Raw genomic sequence first — 13,798 nt, 5'->3', positions numbered from 1 at the left:
GAAACAAGAAATTGCGCGTATAAATAAGATTTTTTTTAAGAAGCTTCTCGTAGATTCGCGTGGAATAACGAACGCGATTATCACGAAGAATTCATACAAAACGTAAATTTTACCGACGAAAACAAGATTTGAAAGTCAATAAGCAATCAAGAGCTACGCTAACCTTGATACCTTTCTAAAGCGACATTTTGCAAAAATGCTCCAAAAATAGCACTTGACTGCACGTGTTCCATGTCGTTGGAGTAGAAACAGGTGCCTGCAGGTGTATTCCCGGGAAAGATCGTAAAAAGGGAAACGGCTCCTTAAAGAAGAGAACGTAACGACCGTCGATCTATATTACACGAAATTTTCAAGACGGCTAGCTACTACACGAGAAGTTCGGTGTATGCAGAGACGCGCATATACATACACGCGCGTGTACAAAGTTTAGAAACAAAGAACGTCTTGCTGTACCTAGTACTAGTCTGGTTTCTAGAATATATCCCAACTATACCGAGCAACCTAGAACCGAGTAGCCGTTTCTGCCAGTCGAAGCTTCTTCGAGGAAATGGATCTGTTGGCTGGTCGCGCTATGCCAGTCACGCCTGTACTTCGAACACCATTGTCCTGTCCGGCAGACTCGCCGAATATTACCGTTCTTGAGCGAGTATTATCATATTCAGGAAGTTCTCTGACTGAATACGAAGTGACTCCCCGTTTGATATCGAGAGTTCTGCGAATTTTCCCCTTGTGAGGAGTGTGAGTATTCAGTGTGACGACCAGTAACTGTCTTCTAACTCCGATTTTCACACGTGTCTTCCATTTTATCTTTTTAATTTAATAGCCAGTCATACGAGTGAATTATGCATCGAATACAACGAAAGCAAGATTTCTTGCATCAAAGTTTCATTTTAACTTACGCTTTATCTTCGGATTGCACGATCGTGTATTATCAGAAGTAAATCGTGTACATGATATATTTCGATGTTTCGTCGTAGACGAAGTGGCGAAACGGTAAATAGCAGGCGAAAGAAAATTACGAAGCGTAAGGCGGTGAGTTGAGTCATGCATTTTGAAGTTCAGTTATTTCCGTGACTTCTCATAGGAATTTTTTAATCGCAGACATTTAGCAAGAGGCGGGGCAAGATCCTTTCATTCGCTAACGTTCGTTCCAACTATCTAGCCAACCATTCTCTCCCCTTTGGAAAAAGTCGCCGTTCTTCAACGCGTCTGCGGGAAATTTATCGCGCGTACAACGGAACGAATCATCGATTTCTTCGTCAGAGCGTCGCTCCAAAAAATCGCTAAAAAATCTATCCTCGCAACGAGAAAAGCTGCGCTCCAGTCACAGGGATTTCTCTCGTCGATATCGCTCGTAAATTTCCAGATGGATCGAGTTTATCGCGCAAAAATCCACGTCGCTCTCCAACGTATTTATTAATTAACGAAACGTGTCACTGTCGCGTCCGCATTCTCTTAATAAATTTCTTCCTGTGATCTAATTAATCCAGCTATATAGGTCGTTAACAGTCTCGTTCTCCTTCGTCTTAATATCTTACGCGGCTGCTGCCATCTGCATCCTAAAACCCATATTCTCTCCCCTCTTCCTACGTGACAACCGTAAACCTTTCTACCAGACGAATTCTAAGGAGAGAAAGATAATTAAGAAAAGAGAAAACGAAAGAAAATGTAAAGTGACGCAGAGCTAACGTAATCAAAATCCAAAATTTAAAAATTCCTATACAAACTTTCATTGTTATGTATCTTTATAAATCTTTATAAATCATCCATCATTATCACTACGCATCCTTTAGTCTTCGTGAAAATGTAGGATCGCGTTAGTCGATCTATACATCACATACTCTTCCACCGATTCAAACTGTCTTCCTGTAATTATTAAACGCTCGTACATCTTTACATAATTCAAATGAAACTAACGCGAAGCATCGTTCGAACCAGTTCTACCAACGTATCAAAGCGGTTGTGTTCATGGTGGACGTTCGAACGTAGCTCAAACGTTACAGCTCGTTAACATGCGAGGTCTTCTAAGCGTGTTATTCCGTGGCTTGTTCCTCGTATACTCCCTCTACCGTGGGCACATGGTCCTGACGTTTATCGGACGCGTCGCGAACTCACCACTGTTATGTCGTTAAACAACGAGCAGCTGTTCCACGATCCAGAGCCGCTTAACGGGCACCGTCCGGTCCGCGAGAATCCCGACGGTAAAGCCTGTTCCCGGCTTTGGTTATCCCGATACGTTAACCATATAGCGTTATTCGCAGGAGCGAAACCTCTTTTTCGTCGTCCTTCGACAGCGCGACATTGTCGGTATTGATCGGACAGTTACGCAACGAACTTGTCGGGAATTAAAGGGAATAATGAATGAGAGAAAGGAGAATCGAGCCGCGACCACGTTCGACGCGAATAATCACTTGTATTGAACGTGCAACGGTTTGAATTACTTACATTCGATCAGACGCGAGGATACCACGTTACAAGAGAATTCACTGCCGATTGGAATCGTTTAGAACTCGCTTAAATTTTTGTAGAACGACATTAATGAAGAGACGTCGAATCTTTATGTCGTTTAGTAAGATTAACGTTTAATTTCTAATTGTGACGATATTTGGAGATGTACACGAAGAAAATAATGTATTTCGCGTTTTCTAGAGAACTCTCATCGGGAATCACTAATCACTGCTACTATGCAAGATGTACTGCTTTCAGTTCGCTTCGTGTAAGTTGGAACTTCACTACTGGATATATATATACTGGATCTATATATATATGTATATACATACACACACACACATATATATAGATTCTTTGTCTTATTTACAGAAATCGTAAACTGACCTTCAAAAATTCGATAAGGCTTAGAGACGCTGACGAAGAATTATTCTATATATATGGAACATATCGTTATCGAATAAAGTCTCCAAATGTTTCAGGAAACGTCAATCTTGAAGAGCACAAGAAGAGCGTAACACTAACGACTACTAAAATTCAAATCGAGTCACGCTTCGAATGGACGGTTACCGCGAACCGCGCTTCCGCGAAATCTTTCACGGTGTGATGAATCCACGGTAGTTTCGTCGGACGAGAGCTCGATTCCCACGGGCGAGTCGTGGCGTGTCACAAGCGACGGTTGTGTCGTTGTGTGAGACAGTCACACAGCCTTTTATTTTTCTCGTATATCGGCTTATCAAATCGGTTGACTTAATATATATGCAACGCGCCGAGACGGCTGGGCAAACAACACTGACCTCGAGACACAAGCACGAATGACGTCGCGCATTGAATTTTTTTTCTCCTCGAACTGAGGCCGACGGTTCGATCCACGCAAACATATTCTGTACACGTAGGACACATCTGTGATTCGACAGGAACCACGACGAAACGAGATTCGAACAAGAGAATCACTTGAAGAGATAGGTAAAACACTGCACGAGTATCCGTTTCGTAGAAGCCGCCACACTGATTGCAAACGAACGAACTGAATATCCGTTGATGTATAGAGACGTCCATCTATACACGTCCAAATCTTCCTACACTACACTCCAGAGTAGAGAAACGCCAATGAATTTCAGGCCGAGCAATCTGAAATCGGGTTTCGAAGTCCAATGAGAATACGATCTCGCGGGAATCGAGAAACACAGCGCTAGAAACGATTTGCAGCAGAAACAGGGCTATAGAAGAGTGACTTAGGGACTTACGTTCGGCGAGCCTTGAGCGCCCAATCCATATCTCGCGCGACGTTTTCGGTGAGTTTCACGATACACCTCGTGTTTGCTTTCGTGGCGTTTTTATCCCGGATGTAACCAAAATATTGCACACTCCGCACACGCACAACAGCACACAGCGTTTTTATCTTTCTTGGCCGTGTTTCACCACTGGTCCGACCCGCTACGCAACGAGCGGCTTGCGCGCGCATGTAACATATAACACACTGGGTCTCTTGTCTGTGCGGGGGAGAAAAAAATCGGGAACTGAAAGGGAGGGAAAAAGAGAGAAAAAGGGAAGAGTCGAGGCGAACGAAAAACCACGCCGAATCGACGCACAAGGGTAAACGAGTGCACCGATCTACGACACACACTTGGCAACGATCCAACGAAGACTGAACCCGTCGACTCTCGACGACTGCGACGCGCATGGAGCGCCGCCCAATGGAGGGGCAGAAAGAGGCGGTGGGTGCATTCGCGTACCGACCGCTTCCAGCGCCCCGAGACCAATGATGTGCCGAACTCGCAGTGGCGTATAACCCGAAATTCGTTCCTTCCATTACCACGATAAAAACTATATGATATATCACCAATTAAAACCAACTGAATTTATCGCAGTACATCGTAATGCACTTACATATAAAACCTATCATATTATATTTCCATATTGTATTTATGAAACATAACTGACATCCAACTAATAATTCATGTATATATTTCAACCTACTCCAAAGTGCTTTCTATCGTTTAATTTTTCAATATTTTTAACTTTCCTACATTTTAGACTATTCCGGTAGATTATTTCCTCGAATCAGACGCTTTATCAATGTGGCGCGCGTAATCCCGTGGATTTCAAATCGAGCTTCGATATCATCCTCGGCTCCCTACGCCAGTGCCTAAGCCTACCCAGTGCTGAAACGTTTACCCGGGGGGACTGTACTATAGGGAAGGAGGAGAGAAAATACGCACTGACGTGTATGTGTGCGTGCGTGGTGTGGTGTGTGTGTGTGTGTGTGTGTGTGTGTGTGTGTGTGTGTGAGAGAGAGAGAGAGAGAAAGCAACAGTCGAAGGGATACGGAGGTTCTCCCTTGTGCAGTGGGGTTTCGCGGACCGCTCCCTGAACCCAGACGGTCGGACGTCGAATTAACCCCAGAAAAATGTGTACGTGCCCGCGCACTATCGATGTACGAGGAACATCGCCAAGTGTCGGTCACAACTTGCTTGGTAGTTTTATTTTAGAAAATTACCGATGATTTTTCGAAGCGGCTGTGCGCGTGTTGCGAAACAACCATACACACAGCATAAGAACTCTGCCTTTTTTAAGCAAGATAAACATGAAAGGAGGGTTGCGTATCCGTGGTCGACAGACAGGCATCTCGCAGGCACCCATACATACGGACATTTTACGAAATTGCGCAAACCGTGCGTACACCGAGCTCGTACGCGACTCCGTGTCGTATTTTAACAGCGCAAAATAGGCGCGTTGGCAAAAGCGGTTTTCGTAATGGTGGAACAGCTTACCGAGCAATCGATAGCAGCGGAGATTCATTAAAGATACTTGGCGTACAGAGGCTTTCACGCAGCATGAAGGATCGGTCCCTACAGCCTCCTCTCACTTTGGATCTGATATTAGACGCACACGCTAGGGTCTCGCGCATCCCTCCGGTACCAGCTGTTCCGATGTTGAGTCAGTCTGACGAATATGCCTCTGGCGCCACGATGTGCCCATTACCATCTCCCAAATTCAGTGAAACCGTCTTCAAACGTTTCTAGTACAGCAACCTTTTTCGATCCATTAACTTTCGACGTAATGCTGCGGTTACGATTCACGCGTGTTCTGACAAACGAGATATCTGCAAATCGAGATGCATACGCTCATAACAATTTATATACATGTGTCGAAATGATTAAAAACTCTCGCTGCTTCCACTTCGTGCTCGAAGAAACTCTCATAGTCAGTCACAGTTGCCTAAATGTGCACGTCGATGGAACAGAGTTTTTCGTCTGGTGAGTGGATAGATAAAAAAAGGACTAATGGAGAGTGGGTCGAAAGAATGCAAAAAGATGCGAACGAATTACATCCGTTTCCTTTTCCGATCTCTTGAAAGACCGGTCACTGCGTTTCTCTGTCGAGACGCAGATCGGTGCGCCTGTTTTCAGGAAGTACGATGTAATAATAGCTACGTCATAAAGTCGCGGTGAATTTCTCTCCCTTTCTCTGGTCGAAACGTAGGGGGGCCTCGACAGACAACGCTGTTCCCGCGACGAAAGAGAAGAGTGGTCAGCCACGATTTCTACGGAATAAACGATACGCGGATTCCGAGCGGACGTTCCATGCCGCGTATAGGGACGCGAGAGAGAATCTGGAGAGGTTCAAGGCCAAGCTGGCGAGAAGGGCTATTTTTCGGAGGTTCGAGGTACAACCAGGTAAAAGGAAGTCGTACAAGCGGAGGACCAAACGGAATGACAAATGCGCCGGTGGACGGTGAAGGGAAAGGTGAAAGGAGCGTCGAGGACGGGGAGAGGGTCTCCAGATAGTTGTCTACGTGGAACAGAATTCAGGTGTGCCTAACCACGAGATTGATATCGACGAGTTATATTCTCGTAGAAAAATCCTAGGTAGCGTTGAATGCAACGCTTCGACTGGACAACCACTGCCTTCTCCACCTTCTCGTCCGTTCAAGGAATTTCTTTTGACTCTGACTAGCTTTTTTCTACGTTCCTTTCTTTTTTCTTTTTTCTCTCGGTTGGAGGGAGAAAAATTGCGCGTTGTTACTTCGATCCAGCGCGGTATTACACAGGCGTTTCCCTTTCGAATCCGAGAATACGCCCGAGCGGAATAACGAACCGGGAAAATTTCGAGCTGTGGGGGGAAAAACGAAGAAACCAGTTATGTACGCGGTCGATGGACGCCTGATAGATCGATGGCGTACAAATCCGTAGGGCCGGACATAAAAGCGCGTAATCCGAAACAAAACGAAGGAACAAAAAAATGTTCGCGGCGCGGTGAACAACCCATCCGGTCATCCTGCGCGCTCGACGACGGATTAAATGGCGGTGGTCCCCGGTTCAAGGACACCGAACGCCAGAACAAACGATAAAATCTCGGTGAAATTAAAATCGTAATACCGCGAGATCGTCCGAACGAGAGTGTGCTGTATACGAGAGAAAAACGGGAGGAACGAAAGACAAAAAAGATGGAGAAAAAAAAAACACAAAAAGTCGCAGAGATTTTAATCCCTGGCCATTGAGACGAGCGGGATAATTACGGCGTAATATCGTGCAAAATAATAGCATGAAAAGCGCGGGATAATTAAATTCCCCTCGAAACTCGAGTACCGCAACCGGCTGCACCACGAGATCGTTCGAAAAGCTTCGAGTGCATTTCCACGGCGCGGCGCACGGTGCATCCCCTTTAAACTTTTGTCCAACCAGACGCATACTCCCGTAAATTGTGTATAAATTTTATGAAATATCCGAGCGAATTTTCGAGGTCAATAAATCCGTGTAAATGGCCATCCACCATGTATTATTTACAGCGAGATATCCGCTCCATTCGAGCCTCGTCCGAGAACGTAACGCGTTAAGCTTCGCATTCCATGAAACATATGAAAAGGCCTCCGGTCGTGAAAAGTTTGTCCTCGGGGACGATAGCCGTCCCCAAAACCGATGTCATAAATTAGAGTCTAAATAGGATTCTGTGTGAACATATGGGAAAAGGCTGTCGCAAATCGGTTGAGATTGTCTGTATATTCGGCCAGGTATTTAACTTGCAGGCAAATTCGACAAAGAAGGGGAGAGATCGCTTGCCTCTCACCTGAATACACCTCTGATGTGAGATTCCAAGTAGATTTGAATGTTGCGCAGACATCTACCTGCCCACGATGCTCTGTCTGTTTCAATGGTATGGGAACTTCAGAGAATAACTTTCGAGTGTAGAACTTCCTAAAAATCTAGTCTAAACGCGAGAATAACGAAACAACGATCGTATTGACTGAAAACTTTGACCCTCGTGTTTCTAAGGGATATCGCAGAGGGGAGACTAGATTCGAGGGGTTAACAAGATAAGGGAACGTTTATTTTGTTAACAGCTCGTCCCTCGGAGGCAAAGGGCTGTCGAGAGCAGACTAGGGTTAAACTTTCAGACGAATCGAAGGTTCCGTGCGTGATCGGACGAAGTTACACGTTTCCGAGAACAAAGGAGATGCTCAACGTTTGCAAAGAAACAAGAAAGAAGAGAAGCGGATAGGATACTGCGAAAGAACGACGAACGACAGAAAGGCAGCGTGCTCGAGAAGGGGCTCCCACCCGCCTTCAACTATACAACTTTTGAAAATTTCTGCTCGAAAACTCCAGGCCAGAACCACTTTGATCGTTCATCAAGTTCGACGCCGATGCGATGAGAGCACCGGACGGGAGAGAATGCGCCGGTGGAGGCCGGGTCGGAGTCGCGGAATTTTGAGGCGAGCGTAGATTGCCGGAACGAGCGGCTCGCCAGAAGAAAAAGGCGAACGGAGGAGAAGGAAGAAGAGGAAGGTCATCCGTGGAACTTCGTTGCCAACTCGAGCGACACACCGCCGCATTGTATGCAGATCGCGCGTCTGTAATTACAAATAGGCGAGCCGATGCCGTTCTATCTTTTTCTATACTTCCAACCTCTCCTTTCTTTGTTTCACTTTTGAAAATTTGGAAAATTCGATCACACAATTCATCACCAGAAACGCACTTACACTGCTGCGCCTAATTTTGTCGCTATCGCAAATACCTGTCTGAAGAAATCGACCAACGGTTCGTAGCTATTTGCATTCTTCACTGAAACGGAGATTGCGGAGGGCGAGGGCAAACGGGAGTTAACAATTACGCTGCGGGTTCGATCCACTAATCTTCCGATAATGCGAACCTAATCGCAGCCTCTTGTTATTCTCTCAAAGGATTAACTGTACGGTATAGAGCAAGGATTATAGGGATTTATTCGATCGGTTACGAATTTCCAAAAAATAGCTCGCAACCCAATATTTGGCTGTGCATACTGGATCGTTGAAATTTAATGGCGCCGCGTCATAAATTCGTTCGAAGGAGGAGCTCGAACAGTCTGCCGTAAGAATGTCCGATCGTTCACCGCGCAACCTGTCTCCTGTCTCGCCTATCCAAAAACATTTGCTTCCTATGGTGCCGCGTTTCCGTCAACTATTTTCAATTTGAACGCCGCCTGCATCTGGCCGGCCCTGGTAAACGATACTTGCATCCGCCCGCCGGCCGCGCTGTCACGGACCTTCCTCTCCCTCTGGGAAACACGAGTCGTTGCTCCGTTCCTTTCATCCCCGCTCGTTTCATTCGAAGGTAAAAAACCAAGGGCGAGATGTACCGTTAGAAAGCAGACACGTCCCATATCACCTGCGTGAAACGCACGTACTTACGTTCTTCGAGTACGTACGTACGTTGGAATCGCGTGAAAAACTCGGTCGAACGAGGATGTCTATAGAACGGCCGTAAAGACTGCATATTGAAAAGTGGAGTCCTGCGATCGAAGTTTACGAACGATTCCGACGAGGGATTCGAACCTCTCTGAGTGTCGAACTCGAAACGTAGGCTCGTTGGCGAGAGACGGTTCTCCTCTGTTGAACTTTGTTTCCACGTCGAGTCGAGGAGAGGAAGGACACGCGAGTTGGCCGGAATGACGGGTCTTTGTGCTCGGTCGGTCGGGTCCAGTCCTCTCTCGACGAGAGAGGCTATCTCTGGTCGGGTCCAGGAGGAACCGGGAGGAAGCGTAGACGGAGAAGGTGAGCGCGAGCTGAACCATCCGAGAGAAAGAAGGAGAAAGGGAGGCGGTTGATGGGAGGAGGAAAGAAAGAGAGGGAAGAGGCTCGGATGTGAAGTGAATGTCAGCTCGAAGGTCGGCTTTTGTCAGGCCCAGCCGGAGGAGGAACGGAGAAGAAGCGAGAAGAAACGCGCCTCCGCCTCTCTCTTTAGCCGCTTCTTTCTTCGTGTTTCGATTCGTTCGCTCCCTCGCTCGTATTCGCGATGGCGATCTCGTCGGTGTACGATGCCAGCCACCTAGATCCATTTATACATCGCGCGCATTGCCTGGGCCTGGTCACGATAGATAGCGCACTGACGGGACAATGACCACGGACGAGAGACGGGCGAGGTGTGGTTGATGCGTGCGGGCAACGCTTCGTCTAACGCCGGAACGAGAAACGCCACTCCGAAGGCTGCTGCCCTGCGCAAATCACCTACGAGTTATGCGCTCGCGGGGAACCTCGCATACCGAGCCAACATACCTTTACCCTGCTTTTATCAGCGTGCCACGTTGGCACGGCCGTATTACACGATATTACATCGATATAAAGACAACGTTTCAATCAAACGACTTGTCCTTTAAAAACTTTCCTATGCCCCCGAGAAAACTACCACGCAGTAACTCCGATATAGATACTTGATATACTTATCGATTGCAAACAGAACGCGAAAAGACTAACGCTCTTTAAGCCCCATCCAGCGTCGCCCATCTGGCTCACGGATCAAGCGAAAACAGCCAGCGACTGGCTTCATTTACAAACGATAGAATCGTAAACCTTGCTGATAAATAGCTCGCGAACGAGACAATGGCTGCGCCAGCAGCACGAACTGCGGTCGACGCCGATGTTGCCGGCGGACAGAGACGCCACGATGGATGCACCGGCTAGTCCGACGAGGATCCACACTTCGGTGCATCGAGAATCAAGCCGAAGAGAGAACGAGAGAGGGAGGAAGAGAAAGGGTGGACGTGCCGAAGTTGGTGCACGATGGGTACGCGTGTGCAACAGAGACAAATGAGGGTTGCGGGAGAGCGAGGGAAGAAAGAGGGAGAAGGACGACATTGACCATAGGGAGAATGCAGCACGAGACACGCACAGCCCCGGGATGCACTCTCGGCTCGTGCACACGTGCGGAAGGGGCAAACGCGCGCTGGTGCAACGGTGCATCGATGCAGCCTCGTATATAGACACGGACGAAAATCTTCGGCCGAGGCTGCGTCGACGTATTAATTATTGCCGTGTCGCGTGTGTACCGCAGAGAGAGATTGCACGACTCTCTTCGTGCGTGCATCAGGGACGAGCTATTCCGGGCACCGGAATCTGAATACGCGATCGCCCGCTGCTCTTGCATGGGATTCGAGCGAAACACGGGACATATACAGTTTGACGACTTTGATTTAGCCAAGTTGAGCGGCGAGTGTGCGCGTCTCTAAATCCGCTGAATGGCTACGTTTCGCTGATTCCGACTGCTTCTCTGATTTCAGCTTGCTGGGTGGTTTCGATGGTTTCACGGATATTATCGCGTTAGTTTGTTATAATTATTTCAGGTAAAATAAGAGGTAGCTATGAAAGAGGTAGCATGGAAGATGCGTTTCATTTTTCTCGAAAAGAGGAAGTTTGTCCCGAATCCACGTTATCCTCCGGGCTTGGTTACGGTTTTTCCGAGGCAACAAACTTTCGCGGATGCTACCGAGTGGAAAAGATGCGGGAACCGCGCGCTGGGTTTGGCCTGGCGGTATCGATCTTCGTTCCTTCGCTAACAAAAGGACGAAAGAAAAGTGGAACAAAAGTGGCAGTCTGAAATGGCGGCTTTTTCGTGAAAAGCATCATCTCCTTTTCACGAAGAACGGGCAGACGTCTCGTGCCAGGGCGTCGATTCCTGGACGATCGAAAAATCAGGAGGTGTACGATGCACGAACGGAACGAACGAGGGAAAAAGGGGGTAAAACAAGGGAGAGGAAAAAAGGAGGACAAAAAGGAGAGGACGAGCGCAATCGAGCTGTGCACAGTGAACGCTTCCCGTGATGTTTCACCGAAGGCGACGGAGCCTCTAATTTTAATAATTGGATATAGCCTTCCTCTCCTCGTGCCAGAGGCGTATCTTTCAGCAGAACCGACGTGTATAGCTATGTACAGTCGCACCTGCCCTTTACCTTTCTTCTTCCCTTTCAGTTCCACTCACCTCGGTTAGATGTTATACCTGCTCACCGCGAGTACAGTCCTGGCAAAAATTTCTCGGATAGTTCATACCCTGAGAACTGGTGTTTACAATAATTTCCCTCGTACCTTCTTCAACTCGTTTTGTTTCGTTTCAACCGAAACAGAGTGTACACCGAGCCATTACGATATCTTACATCGTACGATCGTTTTTACTCCGTCCGAACAAATTGCCAAGTTTCTGCGTATCCTAGACGGAAGATTCGAACGAACTATCCGAGCAGAATCGAATCAAATTCGATTTAAAATCGAGATTTTAATTCGAACCTCGAGTAATTTATCGCGGTCTATATCTCCGACTATCATCGGACGAGTTACATCGAGAACCGCAAGAAGACGCGTTCGCCGATGTCTGCCATCGGCCACCAAGGTTAACTCGTTCGTCCGTAATGTTTTTATCGAAACCGTCCACTACGAAGGAACGTTTCTCGAAGCGATGACAAGTGAGCGAACGCACGAACGATGAGAGCCGCGACGACAATGGTAACGACGACAATGGTAACGACAGTCGTTCATCGAGACGGTGCGTCGCGTGTCTACAGGCAATTCGATCATTTCTCGCCGGTCGACGCTAATTTTTGCACGTTTCCTCTCGCGATACGTCCCGATAACGTATACTCGCTTCCTTCCCGTGGCCTCTGCAAACGGAACGGAACGAAACGAATGAAGTAAAAGACCTGGTGAGACTCTTTCGATATACGAATCGATCCACCATGCAGGTACAGAAAAGGTCGTCTTTTTCAGGTAAGAGGTCGTTACCCACTGAGAAAGCTTCAACGACCATCGACTTCCGTTTGAGGATTCACGTGGTACTCTTTGTGTTGATCTCTTCATAAAGAACCAGAATGGTCGCGTGGAAGAGAAAAGCAATACGGAGAGAAAAAAGAAAAGAAGAAAAAAGAAATAGGCGCGTAAGAGAGCATTGACGAACACGAGGGAACCTTTCTAATTGTCGTAGCTTCTCGACACACGATATTATTCGCGTAGCGTTCCTTTTCCTTCTTCGCGAACGTTTTCCAACGAAAACTAGCAAAGCCTCCTTCATTTACCAATAGAACAAGGGGTTAAGAGCTGATTCCTGGTTGATTCCAAGTTCTCTAGGTTGTTGGATCAAATCGTGAAACTTCATTACTGGCTGACACAGGAGTTGCGATCGCAACCGGAGATCGAGGTTGCAACACTTCCATTTAAACCCCGCAACAGCTTCTGTGCACCTTGGGAAGCTCGAGAATGTGCTCTCTGTCTCTGATTTCAGTGATTTCTCTTCGCTACTCTGGGGATAATGGATGGCTTCAGACAGCTGATTCTTCGGCCGAGTCTGATGACGCTGGCAAAACTTATCAGCTGGTGGAAAACATACACGGTGACCGCACCTCTTCCGAACCATCTCCGTACTACGCAGCGGGAATCTCTGCGCCGCCATTAAACAATTTTTAAATCGGGGAGAAGATTAAGAGAAATCTCGCGGAATAATTTTACAATTAATTTTTACAAGTGGATTGACTAATTACAAGATGTAGATTATAAATTTGAGGTTTTACAATTTTGCTCGAAAATTATATTCGAACTCGATAATTGACTTTTCTTAAAGACGAATTATCAATTGCGTGCAGATTTTGTACGACACAGACAAACACAGACGTTTCGTGGCACAAAACGGAGAGGGACGATCGCCAGGATTATTTTTCCTATCGACGATCGACGTCTCGTATTGTCATCCGTTTCCTCTTCGCTTCGCTATCGTTCGTTTCGTGCAATTTGCGCGCTGCTTTTTGTTTCACGTGCGCGTCCAAGAGCACCGGAGGCGATCCTAGGAAACGTGATTCTCGAAGAAATCGCTCGATTTGCCCGGACAACGCAGCTCGGGCTGCCTGGTCAGGCAATTCGGAGTTTCCACGTTTTACGAGGAACACGTGAATTCGGAAATTCCCCTGTTTTTCTTTATGTGAAACGCGTGACGAGCACCTTCTGGCGCTGACCATTCGGCATTTTATTTTCCAGGAACTCCACAGGAATATGTATTTCGATATTTCGAGTGTCCTTTACTCTGCTCTTTTCTAACATATGTGTGTCCTTGAAAAG

General features: G+C 47.0%; 1 protein-coding gene and 1 long non-coding RNA gene across 6 annotated transcripts in view; one reads left to right on the top strand and one right to left on the bottom strand.

Annotated features, from left to right (window-relative positions):
- The window catches only part of LOC105667142, a 31,711-nt gene extending 27,765 nt beyond the window's left edge, over positions 1–3,946 (top strand). The window contains exons 2-3 of the long non-coding RNA XR_001099767.3: positions 2,650–2,716; positions 2,821–3,946. This is a non-coding gene — a long non-coding RNA (uncharacterized LOC105667142). The remainder of the gene's footprint in view (positions 1–2,649; positions 2,717–2,820) is intronic.
- The window catches only part of LOC100645939 (protein gustavus), a 155,064-nt gene that overhangs the window by 35,581 nt on the left and 105,685 nt on the right, over positions 1–13,798 (bottom strand). The window contains exon 1 of one of the 5 annotated variants that reach the window (XM_020862584.2): positions 5,223–5,481. The exons of 2 other annotated variants lie outside the window; for them this stretch is intronic. In XM_020862584.2, coding sequence (XP_020718243.1) covers positions 5,223–5,359 — 137 coding nt within the window. In that variant the 5' untranslated portion in view covers positions 5,360–5,481. Of the gene's footprint in view, positions 1–3,245; positions 3,367–3,695; positions 4,217–5,222; positions 5,482–13,798 lie in introns of those variants that run through there. 2 more of the 5 variants (XM_012320714.3, XM_048404538.1) reach the window with 2 other exon arrangements.

The sequence above is a fragment of the Bombus terrestris genome, chromosome 3 (genome assembly GCF_910591885.1).
Source record: "Bombus terrestris chromosome 3, iyBomTerr1.2, whole genome shotgun sequence".
Classification (NCBI taxonomy): Eukaryota; Metazoa; Arthropoda; class Insecta; order Hymenoptera; family Apidae; genus Bombus; species Bombus terrestris.
This window is presented reverse-complemented; position numbering and strand designations above follow the sequence as displayed.